The 22829-nt window shown below is 42.4% G+C and overlaps 1 protein-coding gene across 4 annotated transcripts in view; it reads right to left on the bottom strand.

Annotated features, from left to right (window-relative positions):
• Positions 1–22585, bottom strand: part of UACA (uveal autoantigen with coiled-coil domains and ankyrin repeats) — a 92289-nt gene extending 69704 nt beyond the window's left edge. For 3 of the 4 annotated variants that reach the window (XM_053927612.2, XM_053927614.2, XM_053927615.2), the window contains exon 1: positions 22320–22585. In XM_053927612.2, the coding sequence (XP_053783587.1) occupies positions 22320–22394 (75 nt within the window). In that variant the 5' untranslated portion in view covers positions 22395–22585. Of the gene's footprint in view, positions 1–21451; positions 21692–22319 lie in introns of those variants that run through there. The other variant, XM_024557402.4, reaches the window with a different exon arrangement.
• Between the last annotated feature and the right edge of the window lie 244 nt (positions 22586–22829).

The following is a 22829-nucleotide window of genomic DNA, read 5'->3' as shown; positions in this document are numbered from 1 at the left end:
GACTGAGCTCCCAGTTTGAACACTTGTTTGCTAAGGACTTGGTCAAATTACTTAATCCTTCTGAGCTTCATTTTCCTCACCTGTAAATAAAGCTGATCTCAACTACCTCAGAGCTATAAGCATTAGAGTTGATATGTTTACACCTGGGTGTGCTGTAAAGCATTGATACAGAGTAAGCACAAAATACACCAAGCCCCACGAAGATGCTGAGCTGTGGTTGGACAGCACAACTACTGAAGAGTTACTACAGAGCCAGTAAATTCAAACAGATTAACTTCTAAAATATAAACCTACTGTACTGACACTCTGCTCTCAAGATCAAAATCGTTAATGACTTCTAAATTTCTTCACAGCCCAGCCCCTACTGACCCCTGAAGCGTTGTCGTTCAGTCAGTCACCCTCCCTCCAGCCCTCCGATCATTTTTCATAGTGAAGTTCTTCCAAAGTACCAAGTTCCCTCACAGGGTGCCTAGGAACAGCATGCCCTTCCCCTATGCTACTTACCAAGAACCTTTTTTTAGATCTTAGTTCAACTTTTTCAGGGAAATGTTCTCTGACTTCCCAGAGCAAGTCGGCCCTTCTCTAGGACATATTCTGGTACACCTCTCCTTCGCCCAGCTCATTACGTAGGGCTGAAGCTTCTCTTTAACTGCGTTAGCATGGCACTACTGCCTCCTCCATGGGTCTGTCCACAAATGCTCAAGAGCAGGGGAAGTACTGAATACACTGCATCCTCATAATCTAGCCACTTGGCCACATGGAGGAGGCACTTAAGTATCTGTCCAGTGGCGGAGCAAACTGAAATTAACACATATGAAACTCAAGAATTCTTTCTAAACATGACTACTTCAGTTCAAGGTGGCCAGATAAGTATACAGTAATATCACAAATATTTTGCGTTGTACTCTTTATTAGGCTAGCTGGTGTTCATAAAGTCTGATAGAAAATCATACACAGAAATATCTTTAACATAAACTCACTGAAAAAGTTGTGCTCTTCAAAAAAAACCATCTTTAAGAGGACAGAAACCTAAATATATGGTAGTCCTCTTAACACTTCTGATTTAAACTTGAAAAAATTTCAGTGTGTGTGTGGTTTGGTTTTGTAACAAATATTCAAGTGAAATTTTGTCTGAAACTGAGTGTTTTATACTGTAGTAGAGTTTTATTTTCCCAGGAAATCTGTGGTAAACAAATTAGCAGAGCTAATGATGCCAGCTAAAAGGCGTGCTTCATGGTTTCTTTGGGAAGTATGCAAACTGCATTTCTTTAAACCAAAGCACACCTATGATTGCCTTAAAGCGTGTGAACTTGCAGAGCACAAACTCATTTTTACATAGTAAGCATTCCCAAGTATATAGTAAATTCTGGTCTCAATAGCTTTCCCTCTACTCATTTATACCAAACCAAAAAAAGCAACAAGGTTTGCAACACATCTTAGAGTCAAATCTTTATTTGCTAGGATAGCTAAAGACTTTTGATAGATTTTTATCATTATTGGCAGATTTGTGGCAAATCTTATGATTTCAAAAAAGCAACTGTCATTTTCCCCAAAAGCTGCATGCTGTATTAAAAGACTAAAAATTAATTTTTCCTTTGTTATTTTATAGGAAGTTAAATTTTAAACTACATCTCCTATAGAATAGAAACAAGCCCTTTGGGGACCGTCCTGCCCAGGAATGGGAAATATTCAGCATTGTATGTGTCCACTTCCATAGTGAATATGGATAAATCAATCTTAGCGTTTTCCTTTTGACCAAGAAGACTGTCCACAGACCTCCAGGCTCCTGAGGACGAGGCAGTAATGTAAGAAAAGCAGGGTCATTTTCATTGCCACAGGGAACACTGTGCAAGGGAGTAGCCACAACTGGTAAACATCCTCCTCCCTGTCGGAAACGGAAACCTGTCCATTTTTACAATGTCCCTCCAACCTTAGGGAGGATCTCTGGTGACACATCGCTTAAATTCCACCACAGTCCACAGAGTTAGCTGGGCTGTGATCCGACTAAACAAGGTATTTCCTACTTTATCACTTAACCAAGAAGTAGGAGCCCAGAGTGAAGTACCTGTAACTGCTCCTGAAAGAGAGCAGAGGTGCATTTCAGGAGTTCTGACACTGGCCACACAGGAACAACCCCAAGGAAGAGGATGGGGCACCAAGTCATCAACCACCATGGCCTGAAACATCTGAGTCCTGTCTCTCACTCCCTCTGATCTGACGCTAACTCCGTCAGGCTAGCTCCTTGACAAACTCGCATCCCTGTACAGAGAGACTGGACGAAGTATCCAGCCCAATACCAGCTATTTAGTCCTCATTATACATTAGTGAGATGACATCTAATACCTCAGTGAACTTTCAGTGTAACTCAGCATCTCTGAATCCAATCGCGGCTGAGTTTCATCTTAAACAAGCCCTCTCCCTGGCAACAGAGAATTGGATCTCCCCTAACAAAACTTTTAACTCTTAACTTTTACAAGATATGTAATATATGAGCAGCACAGAGGAAATTATAAATATAATGTGCAAACACCACTGATTTTCTCATCAGCTTAGAAGCATATTCTTTGCTGTTCTTTTCATGATACTAAATCTCTCCAAAATTTGAGTTTTAAAAGCACATATTCACTAAATAGTTTCCCCAATTAATCTCCTTTCACTTAGCTTTAACTTTCATCTGAACTAGACACAGAGCTCACAGACATCACAGAGCCCAGTACAATGAAAATGCATGCAAATATTAATCACGACGATTTTAAGAAATAAACATTCAGAAAAAAAATGGGAGAAAATAAAGAGTTAACAATTTATGGAATGTGGGATTAGAGAAGACTTCAATTCCTCGTATTTTCTACATTTTCTACAATGAACACTGTTTTGGTCAGACTTCCTTACTCGCAAGAAACAAACATCCTTTGAGTTGCCTTTAAAAAAAACATTTATCACAAAGCTATAGAATGGGGTGCTACGGAAACCTCACAGAAATCACGCACAGGGACCGCAGTTGAGCTGAGCCCTACGAAGTCTGGAGCGAGAGGTGGCGCTGCAGGCGGTTCTGTCCCAGGAACCTCGGGAAGAGAGCAAAAGCGGAGCTGCCGCCCACCCGTCGCTTCCCAACTCACTGCTCACTGCTCGTCCACCTACACCCCTCCACTCTCCTAATCAGCTGTGAATATTCTTCTTTTTGCTTCCATCTTACACTCCACATGTCTTCTGCTTTAAGTATAAGGCTGTGGTTCGGGTATAAGAAGGTTAGGAAAACAGGCCGCTTTTGCTTAAGCACTGAATTTTATTTTTTTAGATTATGAATTGAATACATATGCATGGTTTTTAGAAAGGTCCAACAGCACAGAGAAGGGTAGAAAAGGAAAGTCTCCCTCCTCTTTCCTGACATTTTTTGGGGGGAGAAATAATCTATAACAGAAAAACATTTATGTTTCTATAAATCATAAATATATTACTTAACAAAGCACATATCTATAAAGTTTTTTCCTCCTTTTATTATTAAATAATTATTGTATAAAACTAGAAAATGTACACAATCAACACAAATAGGATACTTTAAAATTATTTGATATCATATCCCTGAGAAATAATATGAAGCACTCTGGTTGGTTCTATTTTTTTTAATATATTTTATTGACTATGCTATTAGAGTTGTCCCGGTTTTTCCCCTTTTGCCCCCCTCCGCTCAGTACTCCATTCCCTCTAGCAATCCCCAACCTTAGTTCATGTCCATGGGTCGTGCATATAAGTTCTTTGGATTCTCCACTTCCTATGCTGTTCTTAAATTCCCCCTATTTTGTACCTACCGATTTGTACTTCCTAATCCCTGCACCTTCTCCCCATTTCTCCCCCTTCTTCCTCTCTCAGCTGATAACCTTCCAAATGATCTCCCTATCTATGATTCTGTTTCTGTTCTGCTTGTTTGCTTAGTTTGCTTTTTAAATTCAGTTGTCGATAGTTGTGAATTTATTGCCATTTTAATGTTCATAGTTTTGATCATCTTTTTCTTATAATAGTCCCTTTAACATTTCATATAATAATGGCTTGATGATAATGAACTCCTTTAGTTTTACATCTGGGAAGCACTTTATCTGCCCTCAGATTCTAAATGATAGCTCTGCTGGACAGAGTAATCTAGGCTGTAGGTCCTTGCCTTTCATCACTTTGAATACTTCTTGCCAGTCCCTTCCTACCTGCAAGGTTTCTTTAAGAAAGCAGCTTATAATCTTATGGGAACTCCTTTGAGGATAAATATCTGCTTTCCTCTTGCTGCTTTTAAGATTCTCTCTTCACTTCTGGCCAAGATGGAGGCGTAGGTAGACACACTGTGCCTCCTCGCACAACCAAAAGAAAGACAACAACAAGAGGTGGGATTGGCTGGGGTGGGGTGGAAGGATGGGGAGAAAATGCAGACAACTGTAACTGAATAACAATAAAAAAATAAATTAAATTAAAAACAAACAAAAACAAAAACAAAAATCAACCAGAACTGCCAGAAAATTGAACTGTATGGAAGTCCAACACCCAAAGAGTTAAAGAAACATTCATCCAGACCGGTAGGAGGAGCGGAGATGGGCAGCTGGGAGGAGAGGACTCGCGGCAAGGTGACGGCTGGTGGACCCAGCAAGGCGGCGGATTGTGGAGCAGGTAGGCCAGGCAGCAGCTGGCCATCGAGGCAACAGCTGGTGGACCGGGTGGCAGACCACACAACCCAGGGCTCCAGCATGGGGAAACAAAGCCTCAAACCACTGAATGAAAACACCCGTGGGGGTTGAGGCTGCAGCAGGAGAAACTCCCAGCCTCACAGGAGAGTTCATTGGAGAGACACACAGAGGCCTAGAATGTACACAAGCTCACCCACTGGGAAGCAGCACCAGAAAGGCCCACTTTGCTTGCGGGTAGCAGGGGAAGTACCTGAAAGCTGGCAGAGAGCTGAGCAAGCGGCATTGTTCCCTCTCAGACTCCCTCCCCACACACATACAGCATCTCAACGAAGCAACAAGGGTTGTCCCACCCTGGTGAACACCTAAGGCTCAGCCCCTTTACGTAACAGGTACACCAAGACAAAAAAAAAACATGGCCCAAATGAAAGAACAGATCAAAGCTCCAGAAAAAACATAACTAAGCAACAAAGAGATAGCCAACCTATCAGATGCACAGTTCAAAACACTGGTTATCAGGATGCTCACAGAATTGGTTCAATTTGGTCACAAATTAGATGAAAAAATGAAGGCTATGCTAAGTGAAATAAAGGAAAATGTACAGGGAACCAATAGTGATGCGAAGGAAACTGGGACTCAAATCAACGGTGTGGACCAGAAGGAAGAAAGAAACATCCAACCAGAAAAGAATGAAGAAACAAGAATTCAAAAAAATGAGGAGAGGCTTAGGAACCTCCAGGACATCTTTAAACATTCCAACATCCGAAATATAGGGGTATCAGAAGGAGAAGAGGAAGAGCAAAAATTAAAAACTTATTTGAACAAATATTGAAGGAATATTTCCTTCCCCAATCTGTCAAAGGAAATAGACTTGCAGGAAGTCCAGGAAGCTCAGAGTCCCGAAGAAGCTGGACCCAAGGAGGAACACACCAAGGCACATCATAATTACAGTACCCAAGATTAAAGATAAAGAATCTTAAAAGCAGCAAGAGAAAAGGAGACAGTTACCTACAAAGGAGTTTCCATAAGACTATGAGCTGATTTCTTAAAAGAAACCTTGCAGGCAAGAAGGGGCTGGAAAGAAGTATTCCAAGTCATGAAAGGCAAGGACCTACATCCAAGATTGCTCTATCCAGCAAAGCTTTCATTTAGAATGGAAGGGCAGATAAAGTGCTTCCCAGATAAGGTCAAGTTAAAGGAGTTCATCATCACCAAACCCTTATTATATGAAATGTTAAAGGGATTTATCTAAGAAAAAGAAAATAAAAAATATGACATTAAAATGACAGGAAACTCTCAGTTATTAACAACTATACCGAAAACAAAAACAAAAGCAAACTAAGCAAACAACTACAACAGGAACAGAACCACAGAAATGGAGATCACATGGAGGTTTATCAGCAGGGGAGTGGGAGGGGGAGAGAGGGGGGAAAGGTACAGAGAATAAGTAGCATAAATGGTAGGTAGAAAATAGACAGGGGGAGGGTAAGAACAGTATAGGAAATGTAGAAGCCAAAGAACTTATATGTATGACCCATGGACATGAACTAAAGGAGGGGAATGTGGGAAGGAGGGGGTGTGCAGAGAGGAGGGGAGTGAAGGGGGGGAAATGGGACAACTGTAATAGCATAATCAATAAAATACATTTTAAAAAAAAGATTCTCTCGTCATCTTTAACCTTTGGCATTTTAGTTACAATGTGTCTTGGTGTGGTCCTCTTTAGGTCCAACTTCTGTAGGATTCTCTGTACTTCCTGGACTTACATGTCTATTTCCTTCACCAAATTAGGGAAGTTTTACTTCATTATTTTTTCAAATAAGTTTTCAATTTCTTGCTCTTCCTCTTCCCCTTCTGGTACCCCTATGATTCGGATGTTGGTATATTTGGAGATGTCCCAGAGGCTCTTTAGTCTGTCCTTTTTTTTTTGAATTCTTTTTTCTTCTTGCTGTTCGATTGAATGCTTATTTCTTATGTTTCAAATTGTTGATTTGACTCTCAGCTTCATCCCCTCCACTGTTGGTTCCCTGTAGATTATTCAATATTTCACTTAATGTAACCTTCATTTCTGCCTAGGTCTTTTTAATGCTGTTGCATAAAATGATTTCTTTGAGCAACCTGATAAGCAATGTTTTGAACTCTGCATCTGATAGGTTATCTCCATTTCATTTAGTTCTTTTTCTGGAGTTCTGTTCTTTCACTTGGACCTTATTTCTTCGTCTCCTCAATCTGGCAATTCCCTGTGTATGCTTCTGTCTCTTAGGTAGAGCTGCTTTGACTGCCTGTCTTAGTAGTGTGGCCTCCTGTAGAAAAGTGCACCTGTAAGTTGGATGGGGCAGAGCCTCAGGTAATCTCCAGGGCAACCCATGTCACAGCTCTGGGCTCTACGTCGGGGAGGGCTCGCGGAGGGGGCAATGCTGCTGCTGGGCCTCTGGAGATTTTCCCAGGGGGAAGCTGTCTCCTGGCACTCACCCTGCTCCCAGTCACTTCGCTTTCTCCCCAAATGCCACTGGTGCCCTTCCAGCTATTGCCCTGGTGCTGAATCCCAGAGGGGGCAGGTCTGCCTGAGTCCTAAGACTATTGTGGGCCCTTTAGCAGGAGTCTCCTGAGAGTCCTTCAGTTTCTTCCGCTACCTCAACCCCTACTGGTTTTTATAGCCAGAAGTTATGGAGACTTATCTTCCCGGTGCTGGAACTGGGGGCTGGGTGGTCTGGTCTGGGGCTGGGATCCCTCACTCCCAAGGTATCCCTCTTGATTTTTACCCACCCCACATGAATGTGGCTACCTGTTCGGCATCTCCGTCCCTCTCCACACCACTCCACATCTCTGCCCATCCTAGCCTTCTGGATGAATGTGGCTTCTTCAAATCCTTGGTTGTTGGACTCCCATATAGTTCGATTTTCTGACAGACCTGGGTGATATTTGTTTTGTAGTCTAGCTGTAATTTTTGCTGTAGTTGTATTAGGAGGCAAAGCATGTTTACCTATGTTTCCATCTTGACCAGAAGGTTGGTTCTATTTTAAATACACATATTTCTGAATTTTACCATCCAAAGAACAGAAAAATTTATATTGGCAACCTATTTATAAGTTATTTGAAATATTCTATCATGGTGGAAATTTTTAAATTCCTATTATACACTTTCATTTGTCCTGCTTACAGGACAAATGAAAATTGGCTAAAATAAAAATAATGGAAAAAGTGTTCTCAAAAACTAAAACCACCAAATATACATAAGGTATTGATGTTTAAAATTTTACTTACTGAACACCCTCAAACTGTCCCAGAACTTCTACATGCTAGGACAGTTATCACAGATGATGGTTTTCAAATCTTTTGAATTTCAAAATTTTTCTTCAAGGAGTTCTCTGTTTGAAGGAAACTGTAGCCGGAAATTGTACCCCGTGTAATAGCAGGAAACTATTTGCATCATAACAACATGGCACATGTGTTTACTCAAAACCCAGACTGATACCACTCTCAAGCTTCTAAATCCACCTCTGAAAGTTCGGTCCACAAATGTTTGAGAACCCCACACTTCTGCATCCCTTCAACATAGGAAACTACTTTTAACAGTTTGGTGAAGAATTGGGTGTAAATTTTCTCAATTAAAAAAAATCTCCACTAACAAACTAGACTAATAAACTGTCCTCCAACTTGCTTTTTCACATTACAAATATTTCTTGGATATCTTGACATGTCCCATATATGTAAATATGGAAAATTTTTACCTTCTAAATGATCATTTCCAAAGATGTCTAATTGTCTATAATCAGAGGAAATATATTTAAGGAATGAATAACAAATATTTTAATTTTGCTATTTTTGTTATTTCCAGTATTGTGAACTGAATTTAGAATTTAATGTCAGAGATAATAATATGAATATTGTACTCATAAATACCTTTATGAGAGACACCCTTGGTCTGAAGTTTAGAAGTTAATTGCTAGATTTCTAAATTGGTTAATTAAATTAGCTTTCATGTTTTAGAAACTTTTAATAATTTTTAAAAACAAACTTAAATGTTTTACATTATATTTTACACCAGTCAAGTAGATGTATATGAAAAAAATTGAATTTGGTATGAATTAGTAGTTTCCATATTAATTAGTATTCTTTAAGTATTGCATTTTTATAGTCAAATTCCTATTTATAGCAAACTATTCTAAAAATTATATACTAATTATATACTAAATTAAATTACTATACAGTTGGAATTAAAATATTGTGTATTGATTTTAATAGAATGCTGACATATTCAACATGTTTTCAAATAACACTTCCTGCGCTTGAGGAAGGACGGAGCTTAGTTAAAGTTCAGTATCTTCGTTATCACCTTATCAGAGAAGTGCACGGAGGTGAGCACTCATATCCCAGTTACTAGACGCTCACGCTCGCAACCACCTGGCCGCCTGTGACAGAGCTCGTGCTTTGCTAGCAGAAGCCCCAGGCTTTGTGCGTAACGCATTCCAACTCACTGGTTCTCAAATGTTGACCAGTGACATTCTTCAGTACTGTGATAGGAGTGGGCTGTCTCTTACCCACCGTATTATTGTTCTGAACTTTAAGGATGAGGAAAATGTTTAATAATGAGCAGATGTGAAATGCAGAACAGTTGTGGTGCTTTAAAATCATTACTGGCCCTGCCAGGTGGCTCGGTCAGTGGGAGCGCCACCCAGTACACCAAAATGTTGTGGGTTTGAGTCCCAGTCAGGCCATGCATGGGAGGAAACCGGTCAATGTCTCTTCCTCTCTCACACCTATGTCTCTCTGTCTCTCTCTGTGTCTCTTTCTCCCTCTCAAATCAGTAAACGCATCCTCAGGTAAGGATTGATAAATACAATAAATGTGAAACACACCTCGGAAAGCCTCTGTAATAAAGTACAAAACTAGAAAGCAATAATTTTTTAAAAAAGGAGGAAAACAACGAATGACAATATTCTCTGGACAATTAAGAAAACTAGGGAACATACTGGAAAACCCAAGAGACATAGTCCTGAATACTGATTGATCTGAGCTGTTTCCACAATACCCATGTTCTTGAAATGCTGTATGGAAATGAGACCACTTCAGCTGATAGGAGATCTTGAGAATCTTGGTACATTAAATTATTTTCTACAGTACAATAACGTACAAACCTGTGATAATATCAGCCAAAGACTCTCATTATGGATCCTCTGGTGAAAAATAAGTTTCTCCTTCAGAGAAAAGAAAATGGGGCACCGTGTTTTGCCGTGTCTAATGTGCACCCATGTTTTTGCGCGCATTATACACGGGTTTATTAGACCCATGGCATGTAATCATTATACCCACATATAATGTGCATCCTTATTTTTCCCTCAAAAATTTAGACAAAAAAGTACACATTATACACAGCAAAATGTGGTAATTTGCTAACCCAGTGATGCACCAATGAGCAGAGCTGGGACCAGGGTAAGAGGAGTGAAGTGCTTAGGTCACCAAATTTAGGGAAAGACTCACTCTCAGGGCCAGGCACTGACCCAGGATGTGAGGCAAGAGCCAGCTGCTTTCATCCTGGCTCCAGCCCAGCAGGAAATGCACTTCACAGCAGAAAACAGCACCCGATTTCCACCTCCCCAAAGTCTGTCCTATACTAAGCCTCGACACTTACACCTTCCTCGTCGTCATCTCTGTGTCCCCTCAAAGAACCACAGGGCCTGTCAGGCCTGCTGAACTGACGGCACCAAACAGGGCATGAGGAGGCCAGCAGAAAGGAAGGGTCACTACGCATATCCAATGGGACCCCTTGCAAGTTTTTAAACTGTGTCAGTGGAAAAGATGGTCATTCTAAGGAACTCTTTAACTCCATCCTTTATAACACTGGCCTTGTGTTTAAAAATGGTTTATAAGTTTTAAATGTGTGTATTTACACTTTCAGTGGAAACGTTTTATTTCAGTCAATCTTTCCAATTATTGCTATTTAACTGAATCAGTGTTATCACCCAGGAACACTGAATAGCAATAGTATACTATGTCGTTAGGACTGTTAGTTTTAATAACTCAGGTTCATACAAAAATGATCACAGGATAGGGTTTCCTCTTCACAGCACAATACTATTCCTTCCCTACTTCTGGTCCTCTTTAAGGTGCATCTCAGCGCTAAGCAGTCAGGAGCAGACACGAGATACGCTTATCCTACAGGTTAATACCAACAACAAGCCCTACCCTACGTGACAGCATTAATGAGACACTCCGTTGGTCCTCAGGGTACACGCAAACACACCACCACACCCAAAAGTGTTTAGAATGGGTCCTAAACGTAGTTCCTTCCTCCTTTGTGACTCACTCTTTCCCAAGCTACCAAAACACTTCCACAGCAGGAATGTAATTAGACCAAAGCAATTAGGAAGCCTGCTGTTCTATTTCCTCAACATGATTAATAAGACTTACAGGACCCCTTGCAATAGGCTCTGTAAGAAGGCTAACTTACTTCAAGTGTCTTGAAAACAAGTAATAGTAGGCACAGGTCCTTTGACATCTTTATTTTAAAGGCCATACATAACAACTTCAAATCTAGCTTTCCAACAGCCATTCCTGGACCCCTACACAGAACCTCTTCTCAAAACACATGCAGGCCTGAGCATTCCCCTCAACACAGGACAGCAAAAGCTATTTCCTCAGCGAATTAGTGAATTGGTGAGTGTTAAGGAACATAGGGCTTTTCATTTATTACCTACAGGTTCTTGATACCAATTATCTTAATGATATATTCAGTAATCAAGCAATTTTAGGGAAAACATTTGTTTTTCATGTGCAACACTTTCCAGCAGGAATCTTTCAGGACTATGAATATGCATGCTTCCAGTAATAAATTCCCAAATAAAAAATTTCATAATCCATAGCTATGATCATCTTTGTATATCCCCTGTTGGTCTTTTCCCATGCATGTGAATATTTTACATGACTACATAAATACAGATGATTTTCATTCTGATTTTTTCATTTGTTAGAATTCCATTTTTTCCTACATAATTTCTTCATATGGATGTGAAATAGTCTTGCATATTAATATTCTATTACTGTATAAAATATTACCACAAACTTAGAGGCTTAAAACAATACTTAGTTCACAGTTCTGCAGGTCATTAGTCTAGGTGGAGTGGTATGGGGGTTTTTTTGTTGTTGTTTTTTTATTTATTTTAGAGAGAGGGGAAGGGAGGGAGAAAGAGAGGGAGAGAAACATCAATGGGTGGTTGCCGCTTGTGCAAACCCTACTGGGGACCTGGCCAGCAACCCAGGCATGTGCCCTGACTGGGAATTGAACTGGCGACCCTTTGGTTCACAGGTTGGTGCTCAATCCACTGAGCCACACCAGCCAGGGCAGCGGGTTCTTTATTTAGGATCTGTCAAGGCCAAAATCAAGATGCCAGCCAGGCTGGACTCTTACTTGGGAAGAATTCATTTCCAGGCTCATTCAGGTGGTTGGTAGAAGTCAGTTCCCTGCGGCTGTAGGACTGAGATCCTGTCCCTGTTTTCTTGGTGGCTATCGGCACAGAGCCCCTCTCTCAGCTCCTTAAGGCCACTCGCATTCCTTCTCACATGGCCCCATCCATCCTCAAGCGAGCAGCAACATCCTCTTTGTTCCTTCAAACTTCTCTGGCTTTTCCCATTCCTCCGCAAGCCAGAGAAAACTACTTATAAAGGGTTCGTGCACTTAGAATAGGTCCACCTGGACAATCTCCCTTTTTAGGCTAACTCAAGTGATTTGTAACCTTAAGTACCCCACAAAATCTCATTTACCAGGTAACATAACATAGTCATGGGCATATTTTCTGATCATATTCCAAGTCCTAGGGATTAGAGTGGAAATCACTCGTGGGGGTGCGGGGGGGGGGGGGGGCAGGTTGCACTTTTAGAATTCTGCCTGTCACATCTCTGCATCACAGTAGAAAATGTGTATTTTTAACTGTGGGTGGTAGTCCCAAAGCTTAAAGGTCATCGAGCCACGGGACTAAAAAATTTTAAGGTCCTTTCCAATCTTAAAATGCTAAAAATTGAATGAACACATTAAAGAAATAAGATATACAATTATTTCAAAACTTGGAAAAAATATAAAACTATATGAATTTAAAAGTTAGTTAATCAAAAAGAGAACTGCCCCGACTGGTGTGGCATAGTGGGTTGGGCGTCATCCAGCAAACCAAAAGTTCGCCAGTTCGATTCCTGGTCAGGGCGCGTGGGCCCAAGCCTGGGTTGTGGGCCATCTCGGTTTGGGGGTATACCAGACGCGACCAACCAGTTTCTCTCCATCTCCTTCTCCCTCCCTCACCCTCTCTCTAAATATAATAAATGAAATCTTTTTTTTTTAAAGGGAACTGAACTTTCTCCTAGTTAAAAAAAAAAAAGACATGTTTTTGCAAAATTGTCACCTTTTAGGGACCCAATTTTCTAGTCATAACCTCTGGTGAAGAAAGAAGAAGTCAGAGAGTAAGTGCCAAATAAATTTTTGACACTTACTTACTCATTGAATAAATATTCACCCATGTTTCTGTGCACATTATACAATAAATAAATATTCAATAAATAAATATCATTGAATTTAAGTATAATAGGGCATAAATGTTTGTTAGTCTTGGACCTTTACCCCCCAGACAAAGAAGATAACTCTTTCTAAATCTCAGCTACTAATGGGCTAAATAAAAACTACCAACAACCTGCCCATACGCGATACGCTGACACCGGATCCAGGGTGGGGCAGCCTGCAAGGGGACTGGGTAGCCGCTCCTAGGAGTCACAGAAGAAAATGAGGGGAAGTAACAGTGGTGTTAAGACAAAATAAAATCTGCTATATATTAGTAGATCTGAATTTTGCTGAAATTTTTAGTCTCAAAGTAATTACAACCCATACAACGGCAGGTACAAAAGTAGGTATGGGGTCGCTCAACAGAACTCTAGAGATAAATAAGCCGGGATCCTGCCTATCGGTGTTAACCAGGAGGCAGAAAGAGCACACTGAGCAACGAAAGATGCCGCGGAATGAGAAGCTCGTAAAAGCCGTAACTATGAAACACTAACCACAGCTTCAACTCTTCATCAGATGCACAAGCGTAATGTTTTCCACCGCTTGCAAAACACTCTTCCTCGTTCACTGCCTTCTTCTGTGATAAAAATTCATTGGGGGAAAAAAATATGTATTTTGTCACCTCACAAAGGAGTTTTCCATCCCAACTGTGCTATATTTAGCTAACCAACTCAAAACTCCTTTGTAAAAAACAAAAGTTGTCCTCTTCTTATTCCCCACCCATGCAATCAATATGAAAAGCAATTCGAATTACAATTCAGAGTATCTTTTCATTCTACATATAAACAATAAACTTTATTCTTCACCTCATAAAAATGGAAACATTTTCTGCATTTTCAGAACTGGACCAGTGCCATGTTAGGCGCACCTAAAAAGTGCAATGGTTTACGCAACGACAACCATCACTGTTTCAATCACTATTCACACTGTGCTACAGCTTCTAAAGTGTGTTCGATCTTTCTAGTACCTAAAACCTCCGGTAGGGTTGAAAGGCAAGTGGTATTACCCCCGTCTTCCGAGAGGAAGAAATGAAACTCACTGAGGTAGAGCGATCTGCGCGAAGTCACAGAGTTTTTCGGGAGAAAGTGCCTGAACGCAGAGCGAATCTGACATCTTGTCATTCCTGATCCTTTTGCCTATTTGGCCTACATCAATAGTACTGACACAAAGATGAAAGGTGGCACTTTTAAAATTGCAACACCATTTTCCTTTTATTTATACAGGGAAAAGTCAAATACTACTTAAATGTTAAAGAAAATGTTAAAGAAAATCACTGACTTTATAATGAAATAAACCAATAAAGGAAAACAAAAATGGCCATGCATCTAATATTCTAAGCTAGAATATTTATTGAGTAGTCAAATTAAAATATTGGACACAATCATTTCTCCATTCATATAAGCTATTCTGAATATTTAACAACTTATATGCTATTCAAAAATAGTATTGTTATTTTCTTTAATATAATTCCAGGTGATTTTTAAATGTAGAGAAAAGGAATTGAAGAAAAATGAACTTCAAATAACCTTCAGGATACAATGAATAGTTTGTTTACATTACTAGGCAACACAGTACCCGGCAAACAGTACTGAAAGAATATGTGCTGACTTTAAAAACGTACATTCTCCAGTTTAGATGACTGAAAAATAATTATTTAATTAAGAACTTCAACAAATTAGCTGTAAAGCAAAGTTTTAAAACATCGATCCACACACAGCAAGTATGTATGTAGCAGCAGAATGTCACAAGGGAGCGTTTCTCAGAGTGTGGTACCTACACCACCATGCGGATGCGTAGGCCTCACTGGCACAGGGACACACGTGGGTGACAGTCCACTCGAGCCCCTTCTAAGGTTCCAGACCATCTAATACCAGCCTGTGGCAGGGATAAGTGCAGCAGCAGGGCCTGGGACACGAAGTGAGAAATGCAAGAAAAACGCCCAACAGGAGCCAACACCAGAGTCCTGGCCCCTGGCTCAACCTGGCGACAGGACCAGCGGAAGGCAGGTCCCCACATCCAGCCTGCAGCCCCGGGCCTGTGCCCAGCCCGTCCCTCCTGCCTGCCCCACCCCTTCACCACGGCCCCTTCCCCAGAGAGGCTCACCCCAAAGAGACCATCTCTGCAGCTCAGACGGCTAGGCCCCCTTTTCTTCCTCTTCTTCATACAGTTTCCTTTCTAAATAAATACTGACATTTACATATTTTTAAGTCATTTTTTAACTCTTGGGAATCTTCCTTTTAAAAAAAAGACCTTATTTACATATTTTTAGAGAGAAGGGCAGGGAGGAAGAGAGAGACACTGATTGATCGCCTCTCGTACATGCCTCTACCAGGGACCAACCTGCAACCCAGGCATGTGCCCTGATGGGGATCGGAACCCGCAACCTATCACTTTGCAGGACACACTGGTCAGGGCTTACGTCAGTCATTCTGAAAGAATAGTAATAATTAGCACAGTGTTCCATGAATGAGACAAAAATCATCGAGATAATATATTAATATTACTGAAGTAGTATTTGAAAGGTAGTATTATCACGTACAATGTAAGTCACAGCAGTCTGAGGAACTAGAAAATATTGTTTCTCCCAACTGTTTCGTCCTCATCAGTTATTAACACTTACGTTTCCTCACCAATAAATACAAGTTACAGTTTAAAACACCACTAGTATACTGTAGAAAGTAAAAAGATGTCTTATTCTTAAGGGAAGGATGCTACAGTACTTAAAGGTAACATGTAATGTCTGCCACTTCCCAAAGGTTCACTGAAAATGTGTGTGCACGCGTGCAGAGCAGCTGCAGCAGAATGGTAACCTGGGGTCTGCGACGTGAGCCTGATTGTGCTATCCCTTCTCACTTTGTGCATGGCTCAACTTTCCACAGTGAAAAGTGGGAGAAAATAAATTAGGTACCTGCTCTAAATCTGTGATTATAATGATCATTAGCACAGTCAGTTAACCTTTCAAAAGTATTTTCCATCCAGGGCAATCAGCGGTTCACCCAAACTGATTATAGGTGCACTTTACAGCAACACTGAGCGGCTAGTGTACGGGAAGATGGAGACAGCGTTCTCTCGCTTAGGACGCAAGGACCTCGAGTCCGGGCCTGGGAGTTCCGTACCCTCCATCAAGCCCACGGGGCTTAGTGGGAATCACTCCGGGCTGGCAGGCAAGGGCTCCGACAACTTGTCTGCTGACTGTGTGACTCTGGCCCGTCACATCTCTGGGTCTCAGGGAACTCCTGTTCCTCCAGCACGGGCCCTCTCCTCCACCCTTCCAACACTGCCATTATTCAGGCTCGCAATAATTTCTGCCTCTACCACTGCAGCAGCCTCCCACCCCAAACAGAGCTACCACAGCAGCCCACCTCAGAACACACCTAACCATGCTATTCCCCATTCCTGTACATACAGGACGCAGGCCAACACTCTTAACACAAGGAAAACTGAAAGCCATCCCAAAATTTAGCCCCTCCTCCCCTCTCCTGCCTATCTCCCATCCAAACCCCTTGCCTGTTCTAGAACTCACCAGAGCTAAACTGATAATCCAACTCCATGACATTTCTCAGCTGCAAGCCTTTGCCTTGCTGTTCCCACTAAAAGGAGCTTCATCCTCTCCTGGACCACTCCCACCCACTTCTTTTCAGCCCCAGATTAAGGAAGGCACCCAGCAGAACAGTGGTTGCCAGGGGCTAGGGGAAGGCGGGGCTGGGAAGCAACTGCTTAATAGGCACAGAATTTCCTTTGGGTGATGAAACTGTTTTGGAACTAGATGGAGAAGGTGGTTTGACAACATTACGAATGTACTATACACCACTGACTTACTCACTTTAAAGTGACTAATTTTATGTTGTATGAGTCTCACTTCAATTTTTCACAAGAGGCTGCAGCAGCAGCTCACCTGCAAAAACACCTGCACTGACTCCTCAGCAGCGGACTGAATCGGCACCCTGTACACCGACCTGTCAGCAGCTCTTACTTTCCGTGAAGCTTACAGTGCCCCATAATACTTGCGTCCTCTCGTCTTCCTTATCTTCTCATCCCCCAGTGCTTAGGCTCGGCCCTCGAGAAATGTTTGGGGTTTTCCTAATAAATGAAAAACAGAACTACTACTCGCTTCCCTTGGGGCAGGAGGCTAGAGCAGATGATGTGGTGAAAATCTAGGGTACACAGAAGCCAAGGGCATGTATCAATTGGAAAGGGAAAGATCATCAGGAAAGACTGCAGTTCATCTGGTTATAAAGGACAGAAATGAAATGACTTCTGGGAAGGTTTTGCAGTTAGCAATAATAAGAACATTTACTGAGTTCTTCACTACTTTCCCATTTTCAAATGCAGAAACAAATATATTTAAGTAATTTGCCTAGAGTCACAAAGCTGGTTACTGGAAGCAGCAAAATTCACACCCAAGTCACCTAGACTGCAGAGCTCGATCCTGTAACACTAAGACATCAACCTGCCCCTTCATACTGCTTAAAGTTGTGAATGGATATTCTCTGGCCTACAATTTGCCTTTTGTAAAGCTGAGAAAACACTCCTTTTTCCTACAGTATTTGTCTACTTACCCATTGTCATGAATGCTGTTTATATATCATAAAGTACTTTTTTAAGGTATGAAATGTCAATTTTTTTAAATGAGATGAATGAGTCCTGGCTGGTACAGCTCCGTGGATTTGAGTGCAGGCTTGTGAACCAAAGGGTCACCAGTTGATTCCCAGCCAGGGCACGTGCCTGGTTGTGAGCCAGGTCCCCCAGCTGGGGGCACAGGAGAGGCAACCACACATCGATGTTTCTCTCCCTCTCTTTCTCCTTCCCTTCCCCTCTCTCTAAAAATAAATAAATAAAATCTTTATTAAAAAAAGAGATAAATCATAAAAACAAGATCTCCCATTAAGAAAAAAAAACCTCTCATTAAAAAGATCTCCCATTAAAACACTAAATGGGCAAGTGTTTACGACCTATTCACAAGCGCAGCTGAAAAGCTCAGAAGGCACTAGCCTCACCAGAACCACACCCACACGCTTCCCCACGGGAGACTCATTGTCACAGCAGCCCAGCCCCTCACAGGGTAAACACCCTGCAGGTGAGAAAACCAGGCAGTAACAACAGCAAGCGTAAGAAATGTTCCACGCTCGCGTTTTTAGTTTAGGAAGCATGATGTATATGTCCTCCCCCAACCCCACCCCTTCCTCCTCCCTCTTAACGTCACAATGTGGTAAGAAAAAAACTAACCAAGTCTCTAAGATTAAATATAAATATATATATATATATTTGTGCACCTAGAAGGGAAAAACTGACTACAGAGGTAATGTCAAACTTTGAAAACATTATCAATAAGGTCAATTTTAAAACATATCATGACCCCTCTAAAAAAGTATGTGTATCCTTTTAGACACACACACACACACACACACACACACATACCCCTCCAGATAGTAAGCCAACAATTTTTAGTTTGGATTCTCAGGACCTACTTCACCTACAAGTCCTCCTAAATATCTGAAACTAAACGTAACAGGGTAATATGCTGGACGAACACACATATACACACAAAAGCAAAAAAGCTACCACTTGATCAATGGTGGGACAATTTGATCACCAGTAAAGATAACTACAGCAATAGACAGAAATGTTTAAATCCATGAGTTCATAATGAGAAAGAAAGAAAGGAAGTTTAGAGAGAGAAAGAAAGATCACTTTTAGAAAATGTCAGGGAAACCTGACGTTTACATATGCAGAAAGTTAGAATTCTTTTAATATTCAGAAAATCGAGAGAAAGAATGCAACATCATGCTTTTTCTCAGGGTAGCCAACTATCCAATGAGGGGAGTTTCTCCTTTATAAAAGCTCTTGTGCCCCAGCTAACAGATGGAGACGGGGTGGCAGAATGGCAGGCCTCTAGAGCTAACAACCCTTCTACAGAAAACGCAGGAGGCAGAGGAATGGGGGTGCGGTGCACAAAATTCTGGTCTTGGGGAACTCCACCGAACAAATGGCCTGGTTTCTTCAAAAATAAACGGTAAGAAGGAGAAAGAAAGGAAAACCTACAGACTAAAAGAGATTTAGGAGACATTAACCAATTCTAACGGTAGCCTTCATTTAGCCCCTGATTAAATAATTGTAAAAAGGAAAAGTTTATAAGACAACTGAGGAAATGGAAACACTAACTGGATATGTTGTGACCTTATAGAACTATTATTTTAAAAGATTAAAATAATACCAATGTGACAATGGTATTGACGTGGGTATGTTTATAGAATGTTTTGTGTTTCAGAGAAACATTTACAAGTATACTATTTACAGATGAAATGATGTGAAGTCTGGGATTTACTTTAGAATAATCTGTGGGTAGGAAAATTACGGGGTGTATAGTTGACATAGGATTGGTTGGGTTAACAATTGTTGTAACTACTGTGTTTACTTTTGTGATACTATTGTATTTTGTATATGTTCTAAAGTTTCTATAATAAAAAATCAAGTTATAGCCTTCAAGAATTTTAAGGTTAACATCCTTCACCTCAGTCAGTAAATCAGTTTTTCATTGGAAAAAAAAAACACCTTCGGAGAGCTAGGCATAAAATAACAACACAATATGTTCAGAGGCATAATAGTGATGTACATAAATTGACCTGGGACCATGGATGAGTAGGGTGGGGTCAGGGGAAAAGGTAGAAAGGTAAGGCTTGAGCCTGGACCAAAGGACAGTTTGCAAGGCTTTCCAAGCAAAAGCGCAGCAAGTGTAACAGTGTGGCGTTGTGAAATTAACATAGCCAGCCCAGGGAGGGAGCAGAGAGGGTAGCAGCTGGGGGACAGAGTCAAAGGAAAGTTTTTCTTTCTCTCCTTCTTTTTTCTTTTTTAAACCTGAATTAAAATTGTGAATTCCGTTACAAGTTTAAACCATTGTTTAGGGAGATTGCTGGCTGGTGCTATAAAGTTGCATCTTCAGAAATTACCCTGTTGGTAAGCTGACAAGTCCATTCTTCCTTTCCCTTTCCTGCCAGAATTAGCTAACAGCCAGCAAAATTTTGTTCTCGATGCTTGGTTTGGTTTTATTTGCCATCACACTCATTTATTATTTTACTAAACTTATGCTAATATTTAACTTAAACTGAGATGTGTTCACTTTTTCTAATCAGATAGGTTCTGGTTTTTATACCATGTATTTCTCTTTATTTTATGTTGTTATTTTAGGAAAAATAAAATGCGCAATTTAGCACCTGCTAAAGATTTAAGCTCAAAGAGATGCTTCACGTTCCAAGTGTACAAAATGCAAACTGGCATATTGGAAATACCAATAACTACTCTGCATCTCTAGAAGAAAAAAAAGATTAAATTAATGTGTATTAACCTCCAAGTGGGATGTGAATCTTTAGTGCAAACTAAGTGGAAAAAAATGCAGTGAATAAACCTAGAAAAGGGTATTTTTTATCGTATTTTTTCCATTATCATTTATCCCCTTCTCATGGGAAAATGTATCTTTAAAGCTGAAAACACAATCTGTACCAGAAATAAGTTGAATCTTTAGCTCAACTGCAGTGACCTGTGCCATCACTAAATGCCATTTTTTCCAATTATTTTGAAAAATACTGTAAAACAGCCCTGGCTGGTGTGGCTCCGTGGATTGAGCACCTTTGCGCACACGGAGAGGTTGTTGGTTCGATTCCCGGTCAGGGTACACACCTGAGTTGCCAGCCAAATCCCCAGCTGGGGGCATGTGAGGAGCAACCAACCAACCCATGTTTCTCTAGCTCCTTAATGTTTCTCTCTCCTTCCCTTCCTTCCCTCTCTCTAAAAATAAATAAATAAAGTATTTTTAAAATGTGAAACAAAGTAATCTCTCCTTCTATGTGCTTATACTAATAAAACAAAATCATGCTTTAATAAACAACATCAAATTATCGCACATACAGCCTGAAGCTATCCCCCCTTTTAAAAAAAAAAAATGGGAATGAAAGAGCCTAATTTCACTACAATTTCCTTTAAGTCCCAAGAAAACCATCCTAAAAAATAGGTAGAGAGAAAGGTACAATTCTGACTTAACTTAAAAGCAGGTTAATTAGTATTCTCATAAAAAGCATGCAATCATTTGGTAAAATCTATGCAACGTATAAAGGTCCGTTTTAATTGCTCCAAATGGGCAACAGGTCAGTTCGAACGAAGCACATCTCCTTTATGTTTCTGACTTCAATACTTTAAAATAATGTTTATTTCAATAACAGAAAATTTTGATGATATAGCCATTCTTCTAACTTACCAAATTATCTAAATCCCAACATCTGCAGTCAGGCTGTTTCTCCAGATTCCTATTCTCCTGCCAACTAAAAAGAGGCCCTAGTACTTCCTAGCGTGCACACTGAGGGCAGGCTCCACGTCAACACCGAACGGAGGTCTGTCCCACCGGTGGGACTCCATCCTGCGATACGAGTCTGTCCCACAGGTGCGACGCGGCGCAGCAGGATAACCACCTTCCCGATTTCACCCCCACTTCCAGAGTCACCACCCATCTGGGGCTCTGTGTGTCCAACTACGCCCGATCCCATTTGCTGCGCTCAGAAATCAAACTTCCCCAGTGACAGGCGACAGAGGCCAGAACAAAACATCCACCCAGCCGTGCAGCGCTCGAAGCTCGGAGTCTGGACTCACGGAAGGTCCGGAGTCCGGGCGGGGAGGGCGGCGGGTCCGCTACCCCGAGCAGCTGGCCACGGGATGCCAATCTCCCTCTCGGCCCGCAGCCCTCCCGGGACCCCGCGAAGCCCGGCGGGGACAGACTGTGCGTGGGGAGCGGGGCAAGCCCCCGGGTCGCAGGGGAAGGGCCGGAGTGAAGGACATCCCAGAAACACCGGATTGAGGAGGAGGGGGCGACCGGATACCGCAGCGCCAAGAGCTCGCAGACTGGGGACAGGGGGCGGGGGAGGGGCCCCGCGAGGCCGGGGGCGGTGGGTGCGGAGGGTCTCCGAGCCCACGCGGAGCCCAGACCTGAAGCGGCTGGAGTCGCCGGCGCCGCTGGGGCAGGGCGCCCGGAGGGAAAGCCGAGAGGAGCGCGCGCTTAGGAGCAGGGGAGGACCCGGAGGGAGGGGAGCCCGAGAGCCCGGGAGCCCGGGACGCGCGGCTGCGGGACTCACCGCGCTGCTGGCGGCGGCGGAGGACAGGGGGCCGGGCGCGTCCTGCCTCCTCAGGCGGGACTTGAGGCTCTTCATGGCCGAGTCACCGCAGCCCCACTCCCGGCGAGGCTGCGCGCCCGGCTCCGTCCACAGGCGAACCTCAAAGTCTTCGGGAAGCGAGCGCTCGCGGAGGAGCAGGCGTCCCGACCCCACCTGCCACCTGGGGGCCCCGGGCAGCCCGCGGCTCGGGGCCTGCGGCGGCGCCCCGCACCCCCGCAGCCAATCCGCCCGCGGCCCTGGGGGGGGCGGGCTGGCCACAGCCAATCGGAATCCTGGAAGAGGGAGGGACTTCCCTTCCTAAGTTAATAACACCCTTCCTCTCCCTGCGGGAGGAAAAGTTTGGAACTTCAGCTGGGGGAGCGGCGGAGGTGGGTAGCTAGTGGCGGCCAGCACTGGCTCCAGACCTCCGGCTCCTGCCTACCTGAGAGGTTGAGCCGCAGGCCGGCGGGGAACACGCGGTCCAGGCAATGC

This window comes from Desmodus rotundus, chromosome 7 (genome assembly GCF_022682495.2).
Source record: "Desmodus rotundus isolate HL8 chromosome 7, HLdesRot8A.1, whole genome shotgun sequence".
Classification (NCBI taxonomy): Eukaryota; Metazoa; Chordata; class Mammalia; order Chiroptera; family Phyllostomidae; genus Desmodus; species Desmodus rotundus.
Note: the sequence above shows the minus strand (reverse complement) of the source record. Positions and strands in the feature narration are given on the sequence as shown.